The 22,938-nt window shown below is 51.8% G+C and overlaps 1 protein-coding gene across 1 annotated transcript; it reads left to right on the forward strand.

The window, feature by feature from the left end:
* Positions 1 to 625: 625 nt before the first annotated feature.
* Positions 626 to 18,454, forward strand: FAM89A (family with sequence similarity 89 member A). Its single transcript, XM_087829070.1, has 2 exons — positions 626 to 895; positions 17,327 to 18,454. Exons 1-2 carry the CDS (start codon positions 626 to 628, stop codon positions 17,588 to 17,590), a joined length of 534 nt encoding a protein of 177 aa, XP_087685196.1. The 3' UTR covers positions 17,591 to 18,454.
* Positions 18,455 to 22,938: the final 4,484 nt, after the last annotated feature.

Genomic DNA, 22,938 nt, shown 5'->3' on the forward strand with positions numbered 1-22,938 from the left:
GGGGGAGGCGGGGGTCCTGCGGCCCGACCTGGGTCAGCCTGGTCCCGCCGGTGAGTCCTGGCCTCGGGGACCGCGGCCGCGGGCGTGACCGCCAGCACTGCCCGCCTTTCTCTCCGACGTCCTCCGGGCCCCGAGCGGGAGCCTCTGTACCCCCACCCCCAGTACCAGCCGGCCTCATCCGGTGCATCTCAAGTGGGGGCCCCCCTCGGTCACGACGAGCAGCTTCGGGGGCTGGTCCTGGAGCCCACCTGGCGGGGAGTGGGGCAGCCGGAGCAGGGCTCGGTCCCGGGAGGTGCGTGGGCAGGTGAGGGGGGTCCCCCAGAGGCTGGAGGACCTGGACGGACAGGGCGAGGGCCCCACCCGGGCGGGGGTGGCAGGGAGGGTAGCGGGTGGGCTTAGGACGGAGCCGGGCGGGGGCCTGGACGCGGGGGCGGGGGCGGGCTGGGGCCGAGGGGGCGGGGCTGGAAGCCGGCGGGGCGGCGCGGCTCCGGGGGCCGGGGCGCGGGGCGGGGCGCGGGCGGGGCGGGAAGTGGGTGGGGCGCCGCCGGGAACGGGGCGGGCCGGGCCGGGGAGCCTGGACTCCGGCGGCGGCGGCGGCGGGCGAGCGCGTGGCCAGGCCGGCGCGATGAGCGGTGCGGGGGCCGCGCCGGGCGCGCGCGGGCTGCGGGTGGACGGGCTGCCCCCGCTGCCCAAGAGCCTGAGCGGGCTGCTGCACTCGGCGTCGGGCGGCGCGGCGGGGGGCTGGCGGCACCTGGAGCGGCTGTACGCGCAGAAGTCGCGCATCCAGGACGAGCTGAGCCGCGGGGGCGCGGGCGGCGGGGGCGCCCGGAGCGCGGCGCTGCCCACCAAGCCGCCCAACCTGGACGCCGCGCTGGCGCTGCTCCGCAAGGAGATGGTAAGGGGGCTGCGGGGCGCGCGGGGCGGGGGGTCGAGTTCGCGGGACCCGCGCTCTGCTCGGGAAGGCCCCGCGCCCACCCACCCGCCCCTTGGATCGTTTGCCCCAGGAGCCGGCGCGGGCAGACGGGCACCGTCCTCTCAGCCACCCCTTGGACTTGCCCTCTCTGTGCCCACGACCGGACCCTCGCCCAGGGAGGCTCCCCGCTCTCCAAGGGCAGCTTTCGGAGACCCGTCGCCCGCTGTCCCGCCGGCTCGGAAACTCCGGCGGCGGGAGGCGGCTCCCCCCCCCCCCCCGAGTGCCGCCGACTCCCTCCCGGGTCGGGGTCCGGCCGCCGGTGCGCCCGGGGATCGGGAGCTGCGCGCGGCGGCGTTTCCCTGCGCGGGGAGGGCAGCTTTGTCCGAGCGCGTGCAGACCGCGGCTTGGAACAGCCCTGCCCCCTCCCCGCGCCCCGGCGGCGCGCGCGGACTCCGATTACGGCGAGGGGCGCGGCGCCCGACCCTCCCCGCGCGCGGCAGCTGCGTCCCCCCGTCTGGGGGAAGCCCGCGCGGCTCCTCGGGGTTTTGCCTGGGCTCCGAACAATGGGGCTTAGTTTGCCTCGGTCCTGGAGAAGTACACGAGGTGCTTGTGGACCGGGACGCGCGATTTAGGGTGACGCCAAAAGCAGGGCGAGGGCAGGGATTCAGGTGTCGGCGAGCCTTTCCCCAGCTGTCGCCTCCGGGCTTCGGCCAGGCCGGGCCGGGCGAGAACAGAGAAGCTGCCTCCCTTCCAGCCACGACCACCTCTCCCTGGCTGCCCCTCTTTTTAGAATCTGCCCATTTCTTTCACCGAGTGCAGGTCCTTTCCCTCGCCTAGTACTTTTTATTTAGGGAATCTAATATATGAAAGCTGCTTTTTTCCCTAGAATAAAATTTACAAAATATTCATCCTAGGAATCCTTTAAATATGCATCTAGATAGTGTTTACAATAATTCAATTTAGGCATCCTTTAAAAGGAGCATATCTGTTCTGAGAACTGAGACTTAATTAAATCTCGAAAAGCAGCCCTAACACTTTTTAATCAATTAGACATTGTCCTCTCTGCATCTGGCATTGATGTGATTTCCAATGCTCTCTGAGAAGATTCTTTAAGCTTCTTACAGAATGACTCAAGTTGCAAGCCAACCGTTTTTACTTGTTGATAAACATTAATAGAAACCAGCGCTGCGTTTGAATTAGATAAACCTTGCCCGGTATGTTGACAGTCTGAACTTAGATGTAGGGTAAATATGGGGGTGAAATAAGATGACCCTGCCCTCCGCCCCTTCGGTTTCATACTGGAACAGAGACAGGAAGACCTCGGGCCACTCCTGTTTTGAGCTCTCTGGTTTGTAAACATGCTCAGAAGTCTTGTTGTGGTGACTTGGGAGTCGGCTAGCCATGTTGGAAAGTAATTTTCCAGGTCCCTCCTGCTGGACTCAAGTACAGCTCCAACCTTATAATTGTGCCTTGGGCCAGAGCTCTACGCCTGTTTGAACCAGAGGAAATAGACAGCATGATAGGTCTGTTTGTTTGATATTTAGCTGAGATAAAGAGAAGATAGGGCTACAGGCCTGGACAAGTCCCTTGAGGGAAATGGCATAGGGTCTTTGAAAGTATTGTGGTCTTTTGGCTTTTTCAGAGATTTACTAATGGGGCTGAGGGGTCTGAGCAGTCAGCTCAAGCTGAGGCTCCCATAGTAGGGCCTTGCGAGATAAGAACTGGGAGTTCATTCCTGAAATTATTTGCAGAAAATGATCTATTTAATTTGAAGGCCTGAGGTCAAATCCGTGTCAAGGGATGCAACTAGAATTCAAGGGAGAATGTGATGAATTCCTTTATTATTATTTTTTTATTTTTTAATAAATATGTCTTTATTGATTTCAGAGAGAGGAAAGGAGAGGGAGAGAGAGAGAGATAGAAACATCAATGATGAGAAAATCATTGATCGGCTGCAGCCCACAACCCGGGCATGTGCCCTGACCGGGACTCGAACCCCGATTGCCTGGATCCTAGGTCAACGCTCAACTGCTGAGCCACGCCCGGCCTGGCTGAATTCCTTTTTTAAAAAGTCCTATGTGAGCACAGAGGGCAGACTTCCAACAGCAGGTCTCAGAAGGAGACAGGATTTTAACAAGGGAAAGGGACCATAGCAGCAGGCAGGAACAGAGTGCTCCCCTGGGAACAGCGTGGGGAGGCACCGTGACACTGTGGGCTCCAGGGGCACTGGGAAGATGGGCCAAGGGTGGCGCAGAGTCTCAGGTGGCCAGGGAAGTGTTGAAGCGGGAGAAGGGCAGGGAGTTGGGGTTTGAGGAGTGAATTTGATGGCAGGGTGCAGGAGGGAGCTCGAGATGCTACCAGTGTGCACCGAGGAGGTGAGAGCCTCTAGCAGGTGCAGGGGACCCGCGCATGTGGGACAAGAACCTTACAGGAGACACGTCTCCGAAGCAGAATCTGCAGGAATTGCTAACTAAATATTAGAGTCAGCTAACGAAGGGAGGTGATAAAAAGGAATCAGAGGTGACTTCAGCTTTTCATGGAAAGCGCAGCGAAGCAAAACAGTTGAGAATTACTCACAGCCCTAGCACCCAGAGATAGTCACTGTTAACATTTCGGGATACCTCGTGGGTAAGCACAGTGTCAAGGATGTCTATACATTATCTTGTAACTTCTCCGTGAGATACACACTCAAAGTCTACTCTCTAGTTTTTAAAAAGTCACTCAAAATTTCGGTACCTCCCCCGGGGTCATAAGTTCAACCATATGTGTCCAAAGGCCTGTTTAATCATTGCGCTATAGTGCCTGCATGGGTGTGCACACGCGCACACGCACTCAACACGGAGCACAGCACACGTTCTGGTTTGCTTTTTGGGGGCCAATATTGCAAACACTTTCCAGGTCAATATATAGTGGTGTCGCCAGTCACTGCACAGTTTGCCATTCTGTGGCACTGATAACCCTGATAATCCGTATCGGGAATGCGGGGTTTGGCGCAGCAGCGGGAGGAGTGGCTGCGTCTGGGGAAGGTAGATTGCCATTACATCAGCGGAAGAGTATGTTAAACATTCGAGAACGTGGCGCAGGAGGCTGGAGGAGATACTTTCGCCTGGAGAGAATGAATTGAAGGACGGTGATCGTGGAACCTGGGGAGCTGATGTCCGGGGCATGTGAGGGCGGGGGGTTTCTGACCCCGTGATTGGTGACACCAGCTCTGCTCTGAGAGACGTGGTTTCCACTCCAAGTTTCAGGACTTCCTGTCCCAGGGACCCCCTCGTCTGAAGTTCTGTACAGCTGTGAGTCCCCTCCCCCCGGTGGGCCCATTTGGAAAGCTGTGAGGGTCGCTCAAGTGGTTATTGCTCTGTGGACCAGAAAAAGTCTATTAAAACAAGAAGCTGAGCTTATTGGTTTTTTTTCAAACATCAGAGAATATTTTTAGATTACATTCAACAGATGTTTACTGGGTGTACGTCAGGTGTAAAATGCTGAGGTGGACCCGGAGACGAGTAGGAACCATCTAGATGTTAAGGAATGTGTCCCATCAGGAAGTCTCATTTTCATGACCGAAGACTCCGAGTGGGTAGTAGACACTCAGTCTGAACCAGCCCCTGCAGAAGGAGAGTCTTGTTGCAGGGCTGGGTGTGTACAGAGAGACTGGACGGGGCTGCTGAGGAGCCAGGAAGGCCACTGCGCTGTCCTCTCCCCTCCTTGCTATTTTATTTTTCCCCTACATTTTGGAACACGGCTTCTAAAAGCGTCCCCACTCTGTTTCAGCCACACTTCTTAGTTGCAGTGTGTACGTACTCTGAGGAAGGACACCAGTGCCCCCAGCTCGGGTGGCCTGGCCGACCTGGGCCAGCTTGTGGTCACCGAGGACAGGATCCTATTTCATGAAAATGTGACCATGTGGGAGACTTGGGATTCTCCAAAGAAAGGACAGTTTGCAGAAATGGGGGAGGGGGCTGCTGGACAGCCCAAAATGCTAGATATCTCCCCCAGGCCTCTTTCTGTATGAAGACACTTTGCCCTCAGGGCCCCACAGTTTGAAAGACTTTTTCCTGCTAAGCTGGCAGGCTAGCTTTGCTCACGAATTCTCCGTTGGCGTTTCTAATCCTCGATTGTAGTGGCCACACCTTTCTTCACGCAGATGTCTCCGTAGACCGTCCAGCCCAGCAGCTCTGTGAGGTTAGCACATCAGGCTTAGGCACCCAGAAGAGTCACACAAAAGTGTAGGGGCAGAAAGAGGGCCTCAGACCTGGGGGGCAGGAGACCTTGAGGGGCGGCTTACCTGGGGGTTCTTGGATTCCACTTCCCAAATTGGCAGCAACAGGCTCTAATAGTTTTGACATGGACCCTCTTTTTCATTCTCCAAACTATCAAACAGTTATTTTGGTCACTCACCTGTGCATAGGTGGGAAGTATCCACACAGAACTTTTGAGTTCCTGACCTGCAGTGGTTTGGGCATAGGATTTAATCTGAGGGAGAATGTTTGATTTCTGAGACCAGGAACACTTACCCTTTCCGAATTTTAGTTGATAACTAAACGCCTAATGAGCTTGTCCAGTGGACTTTTCCAGGAGCCATGAATTAGCTTGAATAGCACACATTTCAGCGGAGCTCAGTTCTTAGGCTACACATGAAACCACCAGTGTCTTAGGGAGGAGGTTGTGGTCTTTCAAAGGGTTATGGTGAAGGTCCAGCCTCAGGTCAGGCCTGTGAGACACCATCTGAAATGAGAGCCTTGGCTCCCAGTGCGGCATTCTTTTTTTTAAAATTTATTTTATTTTTCAAATATATCTTTATTGATTTCAGAGAGAGGAAGGGAGAGGGACAGAGAGAGATAGAAACATCAATGATGAGAGAGTCATTGATCGGCTGCCTCCTGCATGCCCCCGACTGGGGATCGAGCCTGCAACCCGGGCATGTGCCCTGACCGGGAATCGAACCCCGATCTCCTGGATCCTAGGTCGATGCTCAACCGCTGAGCCACGCTGGCCAGGCTCTTTTTTTTTTAAATCCTCACCCGAGGATATTTTTTCCATTGCTTTTCAGAGAGAGTTGAAGAGAGAGGGAGGGAGAGAGAAACATCGATGTGAAAGAGACACATGGATTGGTTGCCTACCGTGCACGCCCCGACCGACGGGGGCAGGGGATCGAGCCTGTAACTGAGGCATGTACCCTTGACCAGAATCGAACCCAGCACCCTTCAGTCCTAGGGCCGACGTTCTAACCACTGAGCCAACCCGGCTAGGGCTCAGTGCAGCATTCTCGATGGCCATGGATCAGCGGAGCCTGGGCATGCCCCACAGCCTTTAATACGGTCTTCCCACCTGCACTGTTTACTGTGCTGTTGTCCAAACGATGGACCCACGGCCCCGGAATCCCCCAGGCCGCTTGCTTAAATGCAGATTCCCGGGCCCCTCCCTGTCACTGCAGGCTCAGAATCTGGGAGAATCTGTACTTCTAACACGCTCTTCAAGAGTTGGGAAGCTTGTTAACCAGGCGTCAAGAGCTTGAATTCTGTCATGAAATCATGTGATACAATTTTGGCAAGCCATTTACTTACTCCACTACTTTAGGCTCCTGGTCCCGTATTGGGAAAATGAGAATTAAATGCCACGAAGGACCTTGGGTATAGCAGTGTAATTCTTTCCCCCTCAGGCCTTTCTGGATCCTTATGGTGCCCGCAGAAGGAGTTTGCTCTCATGAAGTCACGTGGGCACAAGTGCAGGACCTACCCGTAGCAGTGTGCGTGATGTCCCCGAGGACACGTGCACAGCTGTACTCGGTTGTAAATCCACTTCATGCAAAGAATTAAGAGCAGAAAAGGAAGAATGGTATAAATTTGCTGTTGGACTCCAGTCATCAACAATTAGGCTGTCTACAATATTCTTAAAAATTCTATGTCATAAATATCCCGTACCATATAGTACTTCTCCCCACTCCAGTATCCACGCCAAAAAGAGAAAACTAAGTATATATAATTAATAGTTTGTGCGTGTGAAAAGCCATGTGTGTCTGGGGGTGGGGGTGGGGCAGTCAGGGCAGGCTGTGGGGTCGCTGGTCTGGTTTCACTCACTTTGGATGTTATCTCTAACTCAGGTTCTATTTATACTCCCAAGATTTGAAGATATAAGGGACTTAAAGATATTTTTTCCTACCACTTACTATTTAACTATTACCGTATCTATTTGTAGAGACTGTAAGTTAATCTTTTTCCTAATTCGTAAGTAACTTACAAATAGCACACCCTTCGGTTACATGTGAATGTAAAAGTGCCCCAGTTGTTGGCACATCGGGCGTCTCTTCATTTACAGAGGATCTCGAACGAGCTGGCACCCGGGCGTGTTGGCATCTGGAAGACATCAGTGCTGACCTGGCTGGGGGCCCTGGTCCAGCATCACTGTAGACCTTAGAGGCCAGGTGGGCAAGGGTGCCCAGCGTGGGCTCGAGAAGAAGGCCAAGGCGCCGGTGCGCTTCAGTCCCACCGGCAGCTTTGCGCCTTTGCTCCTGGAAGACTTAGCTCCACCTAACTCCACGGAGACTTCAGACCCCAGTTTGAAAAGCGCAGTTTTGCACGGCCCTGCCCAGGAAAGCAGACAGACCACAGACTCCCTGAACAGGAAACCAGCCCCGAGACTGGCTGGGTCAGACACTTGCCCCTCTTGCCCCATTTCCTTCTCTGGAGCCCCGGCCTCCTAGTCACCCCATTCCTTGCCCACATGTTCCAGATGTTTCCACATGATAAAGAGGCAGGCGAGTGGGGTTGCTGCTTCTCTCCTGTGGCTCATTCCGTCACAGACAATTAACACAGATGTTTGCTCTCCCCCAAGAGCTTGGGAGACAGAAAAACCCTTGGCCTTCCTTAGGGTTCTACAGAAAGTTTTAAGACGTGTGGCCTTTTAGTTTTTATGAGCACTTTCTGTTCACTTCCTTGCCTGGCCCTAAGAGCCCTGAGCTGGCCTAGTTTCGCAGGCCTGAGAATCCTGTCTTTAAGGATTGGGGAGGGAGGCACTGTCCTTGACTGGGGTGAGGGTGGAGAAGGGAGGGGCTCTGTTCTGTCCTCTGACCAGTGCCTCCAGGGGAGGGGTGACCCCTGCCCGAAACCAGGGCCCCCGCCTGGAGAGGCCGGGCTGCAGAAGATTACAGAAATACATATGGAGCCTAGAGAATGTGAAGAGGGTGTTTTATTAGGTTGTTGACTCTACTCAGAATTGGAGATAAAATAGCCAAGTTCAACACAGTGAAAGAGAAATGACAGGCTGTTTAACATCCCTTCTAACCACAGATACCCAAATTAAAGCAATAAGGTATCATGTTTTACTTCAAGGACCAGCGAAGAATTAAAAGAATGATCTTAATGGTGAGGCTTTGGGGAAATAAACGCCATAGAACAGAATGGACACCAACCACTTTCTTTAGCTTTTTCTGTCAGTTTTCTGAAAAACACATGAAGTGTTCTATATATTGTCCAACAACTTGTTTTTTCTGTTAGCTTCAGATTTTCTTCCTTATAGAGAGGGGATTGTGATTAATTGAGTGTCATTCCAGAAAACAGAATACAAGCTAACCTTCAAATGTGCGTTCAGTTCCAGGATGCCATTAGTAAGTTATGTTTTTCCCTCCTGTTCCACCCGATTTTCAGCATCCGCTGCATCCATGTCAGCATCCATCATCTTTGGCAATGAACCCTAGGGCCTTGGATACAAATCCTTGATGAACGGCCTGCTGTCTGTGGCCCCAGGACTGGGGAGGGATTAGAAGGAAGGCACCCCACTCCCATTCTCTGCCTTCTCCCCTGCAGTTTCATTTCTCTTACAAAAATAGTCACACGCCTTGGCCAGTGTGGCTCAGTTGGTTGGAGAGTCATCCATACACCAAAAGGTCAAGGGTTCAATTCCTGGTCGGGGCACATGCCCAGGTTTTTGGGTTCAATTCCTGGTTGGAGTCTGTATGGGAGGCAACCGATGGATGTTTCTCACATTGATGTTTTTCTCTCCCTCTCCCTTCCTCTCTCTAAAATCAGTAAAAACGTATCCTCAGTGAGGATTTAAAAAAGTCACACAAGTGACTAACAATACTGGTACATAGCTAGGTATTTCTGTCATACACAGAATTAGATAGTAATATATATAATAGTGATAGAATACTATATGGTTGTGGGGAAAAATGTGAGTGATATATGCGGACAGATGTTTACAATATGACCAAGCCACAAAACAATACATATATACATTTGTATAAGTGGTAACAGTAGCTAAAAACCGAATTAGATATGCATAGTGTCTTGAGGGACACAAGCTAAACTGCTAAAAGTGCGTATCTTTAGAACAGCGGTTCTTAAAAGTATGGTCTGGGGCGATCTAGAGGTCCCCAGATCCTTTTGGCTGTCCATAATTACGTGGTGGTCATATTGACAAATGTAATTTTTAAAATATTACGTAGGAAATATATCAGCCTTTGGAAGATCTGCATAATTCAGTGACCCATTTTCCCACACTTTTCCAGACTTCATAGTTGAAAGATCCAAAGTGCAAGGCTAATGGATTTTAATGTAATAGTATGAAAAGTTCCTATTCCACACTGCAGCCAGCTAAAGGGGAGTGTCAGAGAATAACCCCAATTATCTCAAAGGTTATTAAGTACTCCTTTCTTTCCCAATTACATGTCTGCGGGAGGCCAGATTTTCTTCATTTACTTCAGCCAAAACCATGTGCCACAGAAGATCAAATGCAGAAGCGGAAAGCCAGGCCTTAAAAAGATCGACATGTTCTTCATAAAACGTTACTTACGTTAATATGTAATTTGTATATTATTGTTTTTAAATGGGTTAATAATGAACTTTCTCCGTTTTAATTTCTCATAAGGTAAAGATTGATAGTTATAAACAAGAGCTTTTTGGGACCCTCAGTGGTTTTTAAGAGCATAAAGAGGTCCCAAGACCAAAACATTTGAAGGGTGCTGCTTTGGAACATGGAATTGGGGAGACTGGTTCATAGAATTACGGACGATTGCATTTTTAGTATATTAGAATGTTTTTGTAGTAGGGGAAAAAAGAAGTGTGCGAAGACATTTCTCGAAGAAGTTGGTTGACAGCTGTGCCTGGGACAGGACAAGAGCAAATGCGCGTTCGCTTAGGCCAGAGATAAACAAGGGTGACCTGGGAACTGTTAAGCTGCAGAAGGGGCTCATGAGGCTGCCTTCGGGTGTAAGCAGAAAACCCAGCTCAGGCCGCCCTACCTGGTGGAGGCATTTCTGAGAGGAGTAGACGTGGGGGCGAGCCTCGGGTCTGGCTTAATCTGGGGCTGCAGGCATGCAGCCTGGTCAGTTTTCTGCCTCTGAATCACTGTGGCTCCCCACAGTCTGGTCCTCAGCTTGGCAAATCTAAAGCATTTACGGGCGATGAGGCTGGTCAGGTAGCACAAATGCATTTCTACCCAGAGGGGGGAGGAAGTTGCGCAGGAGACAGAACATGGCCCTCCGGGGAGCTCAGAGGCCCGGCTTTTTCTTTTCTAAACAGTATGCAGGTCAGAGTCCTTCTGTCAACACATCCTTTATTCAGAAATCAGGTTACGATCCATTAGGTCACCGCTTGCTTTATTACATTCCAGTCCTGCGGATATGTGCTAGACACCTTGATTAGATTTGGGGCATTTACCAGGTCTTGTCCAAGACACGTGCACTGGAGTCCGGATATGCGAATTCACTCGTTGCATTTTAAAAAGATAACTTCAAAAGTCCTCTCATTGTAAGCGAATACATATTCATAGCAGGAAATTTTGAAAATTCAGAAAAGCCCCAAATAAATTACCTGTGACCTCAGCAGCTTGCTCTACCAGGGCCGGCAGTGCGGCCCCTTCCCTCCAGTGTGGTCTGTGCAGGCAGGATGGGCTAGTGGTCAGTGCACCACGGTGGAGTCCTGCAGGCCTGGCCCAGCTCCCTGCTCTGCCACAGACGCCACCTCTCAGTGCTTCATTTCCTCACATTAACAGCATCAACGCCTGCCTCACAGAACAAGACTGAGCGTCAGTCACACGTTCCTGTACAGCCCAGAGCGTCCCCTCTACAGTCAGGCCCTAGAGGGGAGCTAATTAGCTGATGCAGTATTTTCAGGCTTTTGATAGACATTGCCAGTCCGTCGCCAGAAAGATTTTCCAAGCATGCATCCTTACTAGCAGCATGCGTCCATTCTATTATACTTTCTTTTTATTGTTACTAGTTTTTACATTTAAAAGTATCATGCTTGTTGGGGGAAAAAAACTTAAGCAGTACAGAAGGCTGAAAATACCCAATCGCACTTTCCAGAAGTAAGTTCTCCCAACAGGCACTTCTTCCTCCGGTCGGAAGCGTGCAGCGGTGTGTGCGTGGACATGTGCAGTGAGGTCCTACCAAACATACCACTCTGTTGCTTGCACGTTTGTGCTTTACCGTAGACGTTGGTTTCTGCTCTACTCTAGTCCATACGGAACCGCTCATTCTGTGAAGCGGCTGCCTAGTTTCCATCGTGACTCTACCATAATTTTACCATGTTCCTATCACCCGTCATGTGTCCATCTGAACTTTCATACAAGAAACCTTCTCGGCATCTGTCCCCATATTTCAGGACCCTCATACTGTGGTTCCTGATTCTATAGCTTAACACCCCACCCCCACCCCATGTGAGGTGGGTACTTTCCTATCAGATAGAGGAGTTGGAGCCATAGGAGATGGGGGACTAGTGGGGGCCACAGGGGTGTCATTTCAGTGTCCATCCCAGTAAGACATCCTTCGACTTACCCCTGCCAGCACCCTCGCAGCTCCACCCACAGACCCGGCTCAGGATGGAGCCCGGCACCAGTAAGACCTGCTCTTTTATGTTTTCTATTCATTGTGTATTTGGGAAGAGATTGTTTTTGTTTGTCTCTTAGACATACTAGTGAATTACCCCAACTTTTATTTTTAGTTTCTTAAATAAAACAGACTTTTTCTTTAATACAATTTTTTATTTCTAAAAAATATTCTCATGTTTTTCATGATACTTTTTAAAAAGTTTGATTGATTTGAGAGAGTTCCACTTATTTATGCATTCATTGGCTGATTCTTGTTCGTGCCCTGACCAGGGATCGAACCCACAACCTTGGCGTTTTAGGATGACACTCCAACCAACTAAGCTACCTAGCCGGGGTTGACACTTTGTTTTGAATCAACAGAACTTCCCCTTTAAAGGTTCCTTTCATCTTGTAAGCCTTGCTTCCTAATAATGGTCATATTTCTATTGTAATTTTTCAAAGGTTAGGATGAACTCCCTCCCCGACGACACCCTCCAAAGACTTTCAGGGACTCGCGGACCCGAAACCCACTGGGAGCCGCCGCCCTGTGGGAGGCGTGTTTCTGCAGCTGGCCTATTGTGAATTTTTGAAACCATTTCGAGGGTGGTTGGGGACTGCCCGGGCCCATTGTTGGCGTCCGGGTTGCTGAGCACCTGTGCGTGCCAGGCGGTGCGGGGGAGCCCTGGGAAAAGACCAGAAAAGGACCTGGAAGGAAGCAGGAAGCCTGGACAGGGAGAGGAAGGAGCCGTGTGGCACTTCAAAGCAGCGGCAGCGAGTGGGTTGTTCTTGTCTTGAAGGTCTCGGGTAGGGGGATACAAACCACAGGGTCTTAGAATTCTGGATTTTTCTTAAATGAGCCTATCCGAATTTTTCTCAAGATGCACTTTCAAAAAGGAGCTGTATTTTCTGAATCCAGCTCTGAATGAGGTGGTCAGCCGTCCTTCAGGGCCATGTGGGGACACATCACTGAGACTACAGGCTCTCTGTGCTGGTAGATTGGGGGCAGTGGTGCCCCCCCCTTTTCCTGAAAGGGTGAGAAGTACATTCTCACGCAGGATGTATTTGTGTCCTGACGCATAACTGCAGTTTAGTTCTCTTGGGTGGCCCTTCTGTCCCTTCCCACGTCCCCCGGCCCTCACACTGCAGGTGAGAAGCTGATTTCTGGGGCTGGCCGCCTTGAGTCTCTCCCAGCGCACACAGCTCGCCTCTCACCAGCACTCGGGGAGGAATCTTGTTTTCTTTGTGTCTGCTCCCATCAGGCAAGAGGTGTTTTTTCTTTTCTTTTTGAAACATTTTTATTGATTTTTAGAGAGAGGAAGGAAGAGAAACATCAATGTGGGGCAGAGCACCAACCAGCTGCCTCCTGCATGCCCCATACCCGGGATCGAGCCTGCAACCCGGGCATGTGCGCCGACCGGGAATTGAACCGGTGCCCTGAACACTCAACCACTGAGCACAGCAGGCGGGCGAGGTGTTTTTTCAATGATGTGGTTAAAAGCATGTAGCCTGAGGCTCTCCTTGGGGTGCTCCGGGCACTAAGGGCTGCCTACGGGATGTAGCAGAGGCCCTGCTGGTCCCAGTGCGACCCCACTGCCGGCTGCTTCTGCAGCCAGAGCTTCCCTGGGAGGACGTCTTGGGTTTCTCCATCCAGCTGTTTCCCCTGAATGTCTGCTCGCAAGGCTCCGTGCTGGGTGCTGGGGGACCCACAGGGGGGTTTTGTCCCTGCATTACAGGCTTGTCCTCTATCAGGAGAAAGATCATGAACTGTAGTATAAGGTAGAACAATGCCCGGGACAGGCAGAGAGGCGAGGGAAAAGGGAGGAACATTTGTGGCTGAGCCAGTCAGTCTCAGCGTGGAGGAAAGGCTGGCATTGGGCCAGGTGAAGAAGCTTTAACAGGTGCAGTGGGGACAGGTGGGGGACAGTGTGGGTGAGGGGGCCTCAACCCAGCCCACTGCGTGAGGTGCAGGTCGGGAACAATAGAATGCCACTTAGGGATTCCCAACGTCCCTTTAGAAAATTCAAGTGCGAGTGTTTGCACGTCACAGCCGGGGCAGAGGTGTCCATCTAGCTCATTTGGAGGGTTTCTGGTAAATTCAGGGAAGTGTAGACCCTGGAGAAAGCAGAGACGCTGGATGCGTGTGGGCGTGCACTGCATGTGTGTGTTTAAAGCCCTGTTAAATCAGCCTGAATGCTTGGCATGTGCTGGGCTGGGTAGTGGGTGTGTGCCAGGCCAGCGGTATTCCTAGGCGGGTCAGACCTCCGTTTCTAGGCCAGCGCTCCACCCGATGACAGGCAGCTTTGTGAGTCATCGGCTGCTGCAGGCGGAGGGTCCAGGACAGGTTCCCACTCCGGCCCAGCGGGTGTCCTCCTAGGCCTGGGACACCTTGGAAATGGCACTTAAGGAAAAAGCATGGGGACCGCGGGTCTGGGGGCAGCACGGCCTTGTGGAAAGTCAGAGCCTTTGAAACTGATAAGAGCTGTAGAGCCTTGGAGCCCTGGCCCGGGGAGGTACAAGTCAGAGCAGGCCTGATGGCATGTTGCTCCCTGTCACTTCTGTCTCGTTCCGTCATTCGTTCCCAACACGGGGAACAGTCTTGGGGTCACCCAGGTGATCTCCCGGTACCAGAGTGACTCAGTGGAATGATCTCCAGGACTCCAGATGAGTCTTTTTTTCTATGACTTTTTTGAGCAAATATTGGTGTGACTGGGAGGGTGTGGCTTATGTTATTAAAGTTTATGTTCCTTGTAATAATCCTAGAAAAGACAGGCTGAGTCAGAATCTCGTGGTTTGGTTATCACATTCAGATCTGGAAACTGTGGAGGACACTTGGAGAACTGGAGCGAGTCCAGAGGACAGGTCTAGGTGGGTGATGGACCATGAACAGCTGAAGGACCTGAGGATGTTAGCCGGAGAAGACAAATGCTTTTCCTCAGGGGGTAGTGGGAAAGAATGAAAATCGTCTTCAGAGATTTAGAAGGTGGTTAAGAAAGAGAAATCGGGTTTGTGTGTGCACCGGTTACACCTGGCATCGGGTCGGTAGAACCTGCAGGTGGCAGATTTTGACTTTGTCTAAAGAATAGTTACACCTGTTTGAAAATGAGCGAACCGGTTTGGAAGGCCCTCCTTTGGGGGGTTTGAGTTAAGACATCGGAGGTGGCAGAGCCAGCGTCTGAACGCCGGCAGGTGGACTCGAGCCTGTGCTCTGCATGCTGTTCTGCCCGGCAGGCCTGAAACTCAGTGCTTACTAGAGAATAAATATATGTGGCCCGGGAAAGGACAAATATATTTGTGTCAACACTGGTTTTTCATTGGAACTGGACATTAGAATCATCTGGGTAATTTTTAAAACACAAGTGTTAGGGACCCATGTTTCCAATCCTGACAGTCACACACACATGCACACACGCACACACATACATGGATGCACAACTCTAATCAGGAACCAGAGTGGTGGCGTCTGACCCTGGGATGTGGCATTGTGGCAGCCTGGAGTCTCTCGGTTTGCCTGTTCAAGGTGCACTTCTTTTTTTTTTTTTTTTTTTGAGAAAGACAAACATCACATGATCTCACATGTGGAATGGAAAGAACTTAATAAACTGATGAACAGAAATGATTCAGTGACATGGAAGCATGGATCAGACGGATGAATCTCAGAGGGATGGAGGAGGGCGGGTAGGTGGAGGGGGAGAGAGTAACCAAAGAACTTATATGCATATATGCACCACCCAAGGACTCGGACAGTGATGTGGAGAGGGACTGGGGAGGAGGGTGGGGTGGGGTGGAATGGGTCACTGGGGAGGAAAAGGGGACATCTGTAATATTTTGAACATAAAGATTAATTAAAAAAATAAATAAAGGTGCACTTTTGAGAGCAGGGTGCCATGGAGCCACGTCCGCCCTCTAAGAACACCTCAGGAAACTCTCGCAGACGCTTGCCATCCATTTAGGACAAAGAATCAGTGGTTTACTGCACATGGTCACAGAGTGTGCGAGCTAGTCACACATTAGCTAAATCCCTCATTTTATGAGCAGCTGGAGGGCAGAGGCCTGAAAAGGCCGTGGAAAGTGTCCCTGACTTGTGGGGCGGTATCTTCCTAAGAAAAGCTCCTTTTAGGAGTTCTAGGGTAGAAAGAATTCTAGAATAATGGGGAATCTCTATGGAGACAACAGAACCTGCCCGTCTGGAAGTCTTCCTTTGAGCACCTTAGCGAAATGTGCTAAGTTTATGTGACCTGGTTCCTTTTTTATGGCCTGTTCAGCTTAGTGGAGAGAGACGGTGTTTGCTTGGTGAACTTACAGTGGTCAAAGGGTGTGAAGAACAGCCTGGAATGTAACACCAAGTCTTGTCCCAAGACGAACGTTTCTTTCCAGGGCCCCAGCTTCCCTTGCGTGAAGGTCAGACGGTCTTGCGTGGAAGGGCTCATGGCTGGGTGATTCTAGAGACCAAATCCTCCAACACTGTTTTCCTCCGTGTGTGTTCAGGTGCCTCTTTAGTGCTTTAGCCCAGGCTTTGGCACATGGGAGGCATTCCATGACTGCTTATTAAAATGAATTGATATGTCATTTAATCCTACCTGTAAGAGAAACTATTATTCTGTTTTGTCATCGACCGAGACATAGAAATGATACGTGTGTGGCTCAATCAAGGGCCAGGAGAGAGGGCGGGTCTCCTGGCATCTTGTTTACAGCTTCTCCCTGCAGCGTTGCTCAGGGTCACTGTCACCAGCGGCCTCAGACTTACTGTATCCTAACCTGCTGGTTAACAAGGTGCCCAGGTGCTTCTCACCCACAGGAAGTGTCGGCTGAGCTGGTCTGAGCCACCGTTTCCATGTGGATTAACCCTTCTCTTTGTGATGGATGGAAATGACGCATTTTCTGTCCTAGGACTATGCTCTTTTGTGGGGAAGGGAGGAACTTGAAGATAAACAAATATGAGACTTTTAAATGTTCTTTGTTTTATTACCACTTGTGAAAATAGCTCCCAGGAGACTCTGAGCCTCCCCCCCCCCCCCCCCGTCCTGCTTGGCTTAGTCAGTCACTGGCTCTGGGGACTGATCCCACCACCATCCCGGGGAAGGCTGACCCTGTTTAGGGGAGAGGGAGTTGGACCACTTTTCTTGAGAGCCTGGAGGCTGAGCTGGTCAGAGGGTGGGTGCTCCGGGGCGCAGTGTATGACACCGACCAGTGGGAGTCACTGTCACTGCAAGGGGACTATGTTGCCCCAGGGAGCTGACAGTGACTGTCACAGCAGGGCCTTCTCTGAGTCTGATCATAGCAAGAGGACAGGACATACCTGTATCTCAGCTTCCAAAGTGAAACCAGCTGGGGCCACCGGCATGTGCAATGCTGTTGCGTCGCAGGGAGTGCCGGGTGAGTTCCGCAGGCCATGCCATGCCTCGGGTGTGACCTTCCCCGACACACGGAGTGATGTCTGAGGTGTGGGCATCACACAATTAAGGTGTCTCAATACTGGCAACCCCAAGCGATGCTCTGAGCCGCGGCTGCGGCAGGAATGCGCCGGCTCCAGCGGACGGGCCCCGTTTTCCGCCGAAACGAGCCTCCAGTGCTGACCTCTCGCTTTTACCTCCCGCCCCTCCCCTCAAGGTCGGCCTCCGGCAGCTGGACATGTCCTTGCTCTGCCAGCTCTACAGCCTCTACGAGTCCATTCAGGAGTACAAGGGGGCGTGCCAGGCCGCGGCCAGCCCCGACGGCGCCTACGCCCTGGAGAACGGCTTCTTCGAGGAGGAAGAGGAGTTCTTCCCGGAGCAGAGCTCCCGCCTGGGCGGGAGGGATCGAGGCCCCCCGCGGGACCCGGCGCTGCTCACCTCCCCGCTCTCCAGCAGCGACTGGATCCTGGACTCCATCTAGGGGGCCCCCGGAGGGAGGCGCTCGCTCCCCACACACGGCCAGCAGTTGCTTCTCTTGCAAGGAGGCGCCTCTGCTCCTGCATTGGGGGCTGTCCCCGGCCACGAGGGACCAGTGCGCCAGTTCTGTTGGCAGCGAGCTCTCCATGGATGCCTGGTGGCCGTCTGCTTTGATGGCCGAGTTTCTGCCTAGGTGATTTGGAGGCGCTCAGCAGGGTCTTTGACACCCTGGGACCGAGGCACTCCTGCCAGGACTCAGAGTGAGAATGTGACAACCAGGATCCCAGGGAAGATCCTCGGTGGTTTCCTGCGAGAGGACTCCCAGCTGGTTACCGGTTACTTCCCGACGGGTGGTAGCTGGGCTGCGCCCTCCGTGAACCCGGGGTTTGCCCCTGGTTTGCGACGGGCTGGAACCAGCACCTCCCTGCTCCCTTCCTCGGCGCCTTCGGCAGCCTCTCCTGCTGCTTCGTGAGCTTTCTGAGCCTCTCAGTTGAGCTTTATTTATTTGTAAGCTGTGTTACTAACCGTCGGGGCGACTCAGTGAGAGCTTGTTACTGAAAAAGTAAATGTTGCAGGTCACACCAATCACTGCATCCTCTTGTCAAAATTCACATACTCGGCCCATCGGCTGCAGGAGGAGGGAAGAGAGTGCCGAGGGGGGAACCGGGCGGGCTCCCGTCTCGGGTCATCCCTGGCGGGTGGCAGCCGGTTTTGTTTGGAAAGATTCTGAATGTTAACTAGTATGTTAGAAAGGGAACCCCCTTCACTCAGAACAGCCATCACCTGAAGCCTTAATATATTTATTAAAATCCTTTATGAACACTTTACACTTTGTAGGTTAAACGTGAGCATAAAATGTTGAACTCTGTCTGGGGTTGTGTGTTATTTTGGTCTGAATTCAGAATCATCAGCTTTCATCACTGGGTTGCATTGAGTCTAATCAAATATGGAAAGAAAATTACAGTTTTCTTGTCATGGGGAATTTGAAAGAAGCTTCCTCTGTTGGCTTCTTGGACATGCTGTATCCGCCATGGTCTCAGGGCTGTTCGGCCTTTACTACCCCAGGCCCCGTGCTCTTCTTCCATTTGGTGCAATAATTGCTTATTGGCATCTCTTTCGGGTCAGAGAGGACGTGGAACTCGTCCTCAGGAACCGGCAAGTTGGCAGCCTGCTGTGTACGCGGCCCTGCGCCAGGAACTGGGCCTTGGTGCAGAGGAGGAAGCGCATCCTGCTTATTTCCTGTGTTGAAAGGAGCAGCTAAGTGAGGGGTGGCTTCAGCGTGGGACATACTGTTCAGCGGGGACGAGAAATTGAAAGTGCTAAGATCAGGGCAAGTCTCGTCATCTATAGAAGGCTGTTCCTTTGAGGCTGGGCCCCCACCTAAGGATGAGTTGAGCCTTAGGTCAGCTGTTCTGAATGCTGACCCCGTTAGAATCACTGGGGATCTTTTAGAAAAATCCTGAGCCTGGCTTGGGACCCCCAGCCTTGTTCTGATGTTGTTCAGTAAAGGGTGAGGCCTGGGCGTGGGTCTGGTTACAGAAGCCCCCAGGTGGTTCTAATGCAGAACTAGTTGAGAGCTAGTGTTCAAAACGTGGTCCATGGATCACGCAGCCCGGAAACATGCTAGAGAGGCCCCAGACCTACTGAATCGGGCCTTTGTCTAATGAGATGCACTGATGAGTCTCATGCGTGAAACACGGCTTTATGTCAGCCCAGCGCCGACACTGCTACCCTGAGGGCTACAGAATCTACCAGCATGAAAGAATAGCCTGGCCAGGCCTGGCCCCTGCTCCCAGCCCCCAGGATGGCCATGACACCCAGTCCTCTGGGAACGAGCTCACAGTGGCTGGTGTGGAGCTTGCCGCTGGCTCAGGCTGGGGGGGCTCTGGTTCAGAGTGTGTCCTTCCCCTGGTCGGTGCCTCTGGCTCTTCTGGAACCGCCGTGATTCACAGTTAGTGCCTTGGCTTCCTGGGCTCTCCTCCCGTTACTGCGGGATAGTCCATCAGAGTCAGAAGTGGAGGGATCGAGGTGTGCGAGGGGCGGTGCAAACAGGCCGAGCTCGGATGGAGAAGTGGCACATGTGCATAAACCATCGCGGGTTTTAACGCTCCGCTGGAGATGATGTCTATAAATCACCCCAAACTTCCTCTTACTCCTAACATGGTGTACTGTTGTAAATACAGCTTGACAAGGAATATTAACATTTACCAAATCGTAAAATGTTTTCTAATCCACACTCCCTGCAGAGGTTCCACGGATGATTAGAAAATAAATTCAGCTGGTGTCCCTTATTGCCACATGGCATAAATCATTGCCTTTAGGTTGAGGGTGGGACTGGCTTGCTCCTCAGTGGCCAGAAGAACACCTGCTAGGGTGTCCAGCATTAGCTGTCAAAGGCTGGAGAAACCAGGCTCTACTCTGTCAAGCAACATCCATGGTAGTTAAAGAAAAGCCCCTTTAGCTTTCTAGTAGTTAACCAACCTGTAATCAGGAGTGATGTCATTCATTCAAATAACACTCATTTAGTGTTTTCCTGGGTCACATTGAGTCAGGCACCAAGAACACACTATGGGTCACATGAAGAGCGCCTACAGATTTAACAGGTCCCCAAACACCTAATGCATGAGATTAAGCACCGTGGGCTACTGAGGCCTCAAGGGAAACGCAGCAGATACTTGGGCATGTTGGTGGAGGAAACATCTGCGCTGGCTTGAAGGTAAGTTCTTCATGAGGAAAGGAATGAACGCAGGTGGAATGTCATAAAGTCTCCAAAAACTTTTGTGTGTAGTGTTGTGTGCTTTCATAAAATACCTTTCACTTCTGTAATAAAACAGGGTAAGTGGCTTGCCGAAGGCTGTGGCTGGAAGACAGCAGAGCTGGCATCTCAGATGCACAGTGGGTGCTGGCAAAATGTCAAATCTCAGCATGGGGCTTCATTATTTAATGATTCATTGTGTAGCTTTTTTTTTTTTTTTAATTGGATCTTGGTCTGATTTCTATGTCACAGGCCCAGTTTCATCCAGAGCCTATGATTATAAACATCTGGCAGGTGTAATGGTGATGGGAGGCTCTACGGCCACCGTCACTTCACAGTAGGCAAGCTGGCTGTTCAGCTTCATCTTTCTGCCTGAAGAAACTTACTGATTATAGAGCCCGAGCACATCCAGTCTTCTTGTCTTCGTGAAAAATTGTATTGTCAGTTCAGAGATTTGTAAGAGCCCCTTCTGCGTGGAGGTGGGAGAGTTTAGGTGGGAAGATGATGTTGGAGGTTGCACCTGAAGGGCAGCTGACACCTGCTGGATCAGAGTTTCATGGGTGAAAATGCTACCGGAGTGTGTGGGCCTCTCGACCACCTCGTATGGGCTTTGGAGAAAGTGTCAACAGGCCACCTGATGCCTCTGTTCTAACCAGCTGTGAAAAGAGTGCATGACCTTTCACTTCTCTGGCCACTGGTCATCTGAGGACAGGCCCTTAGATACCCAGTTTCCTGCCTGATTCTCAGACCCACTGAAGAACTTGCACAAGCAAACTTAGTATCTACAGAATGTTGAGTAAACGTTTATTACATACACTAACAAAGCAATATTAGCAAAATAAAAGCACAAGGCAACAGTAGGGCAGAATTATAGCCCTGGAGAGGCAGACACCTGAGAGAGGAGAGGACAGGGCAATGCCAACCTCAGACAGAAGCTCCAGGACCTCCTCTCCCTGCTTCCCATTTTATCTCCAAGACAGAGCAACTTTAATGAAAGTAAGTGATGGGTGAGAATGGGGCCTCAGGAACACAAAACCACTGCTACTGGGAAGGCCGATTTTGGTGGGAGGAGCACATGCATTAGAAATAGACGTGGTGAAAGCCACAGTCACCTGGCAGCCTGAGAGGATGTCCCAATTCCCTTCTGAGGGCGCAGCCTGGGAGGTTAGGACTCAGCTCAGCTCTGTTCTGGGACTTAGGTAAGAGAGCGCCTTACCCTTCCTTCATTCCTCTGCTATCAGGATGGTAAGACGCCAGAGGGGCTCAGGGAGGAAGAGTGAAAGACATTTAAGATGCTTCTAGAGTGTCAGTTGGGTTAGAGATGAGAAAACTGAAGTTCCCAAGTCCAGCACAATGGTGGGAAAGTCGTGGGCCTTTGCAGTTGAAGGGCAGCTGGCAGTGGAGCCCACTGGTGTGTCTGAAGCATAGACTCCTCAGGGATGGAGATGAGTTTGGAGAGTGAGGAGGGCGCCCCCACCAGGCTCGGCTGTTAGTTTATCAGCCGCATACCTTGGCCAGCAGCGCTCCCCACTGGGCTGGGTCCTCTATGGGGCTGGTCCCCATCTGCCTTTCTGGCAGATACTAGGGAAGACAAGTTCAACTTAATACCCCTGAAGTCACACCCCATGTGGCTTCTCTCAACCAGTTTCTGTTGGACACGCACTAATGTCTGTCTCACTGATCAAGAACCTACGCAGGCTCAGGCACTCAGACTGAAGCATTTCACTGTGCTGACCCTCAACTGCAAGAGGCCCAGCTGAAGGCCTGGAAGTCGACTTCCCCTCCCCTCCCCTCCCCTCCCCTCCCCTCCCCTCCCCTCCCCTCCCCTCCCCTCCCCTCCCCTCCCCTCCCCTCCCCTCCCCTCCCCTCCCCTCCCCTCCCCTCCCCTCCCCTCCCCTCCCCTCCCCTCCCCTCCCCTCCCCTCCCCTCCCCTCCTGCTGAAGAAAGGCAGGAAGCACAGCCCACAGGGCGGGAGGCACCCAGCACAGATGTGCGCCTGCATATGCGGTTACTTACTTTAAATGGGTTCATGGGATTTATATATCACCTTTGTTCCACAAGCTATTTAAAGTTGCTTTGTGAAAATTCACACAGCACAATAAGATGCAGGGGTTTTTTTGTTTTTTGTTTTTCTTTTTAAAGTGGGTTTAGAAATCAGCACAAATGGGACACAGAGGGCAGGACAGATAAGAGGAAGCCAGGTGTAAAATCAGCACGAAGCGCCTGCTGTGAGAAAGACAAGTCCTGTTTGCTTGCAGAACATACGTGAGGCAGATTCTGACCTTGAAGTCAAATGAAGGCCAAAGATAGACTGTCTAGAGCAGATGTTTGCCTTGCTGTTTCCTGCCCAGGTGTTCCCAGCAAGGTGACTTCTGGAAAGCACGGGAAGATTTAGAACAGCATTCTGTAAATGTTGCAAGGGAATCTTTTTCTTTTTTTAAAAAATTTTCCCCCAAGGATATTTTTTCCATTGCTTTTCAGAGAGAGCAGAAGGGGGAGAGAGAGAGAAACATCTATGTGAGAGAGAGACATCAATTGGTTGCCTCCCGCTTGTGCACCAACCGAGGCCAGGAATTGAGCCTGCAACCGAGGTACAT

The sequence above is a fragment of the Miniopterus natalensis genome, chromosome 21 (genome assembly GCF_054644295.1).
Source record: "Miniopterus natalensis isolate mMinNat1 chromosome 21, mMinNat1.hap1, whole genome shotgun sequence".
NCBI classification, from domain to species: domain Eukaryota; kingdom Metazoa; phylum Chordata; class Mammalia; order Chiroptera; family Miniopteridae; genus Miniopterus; species Miniopterus natalensis.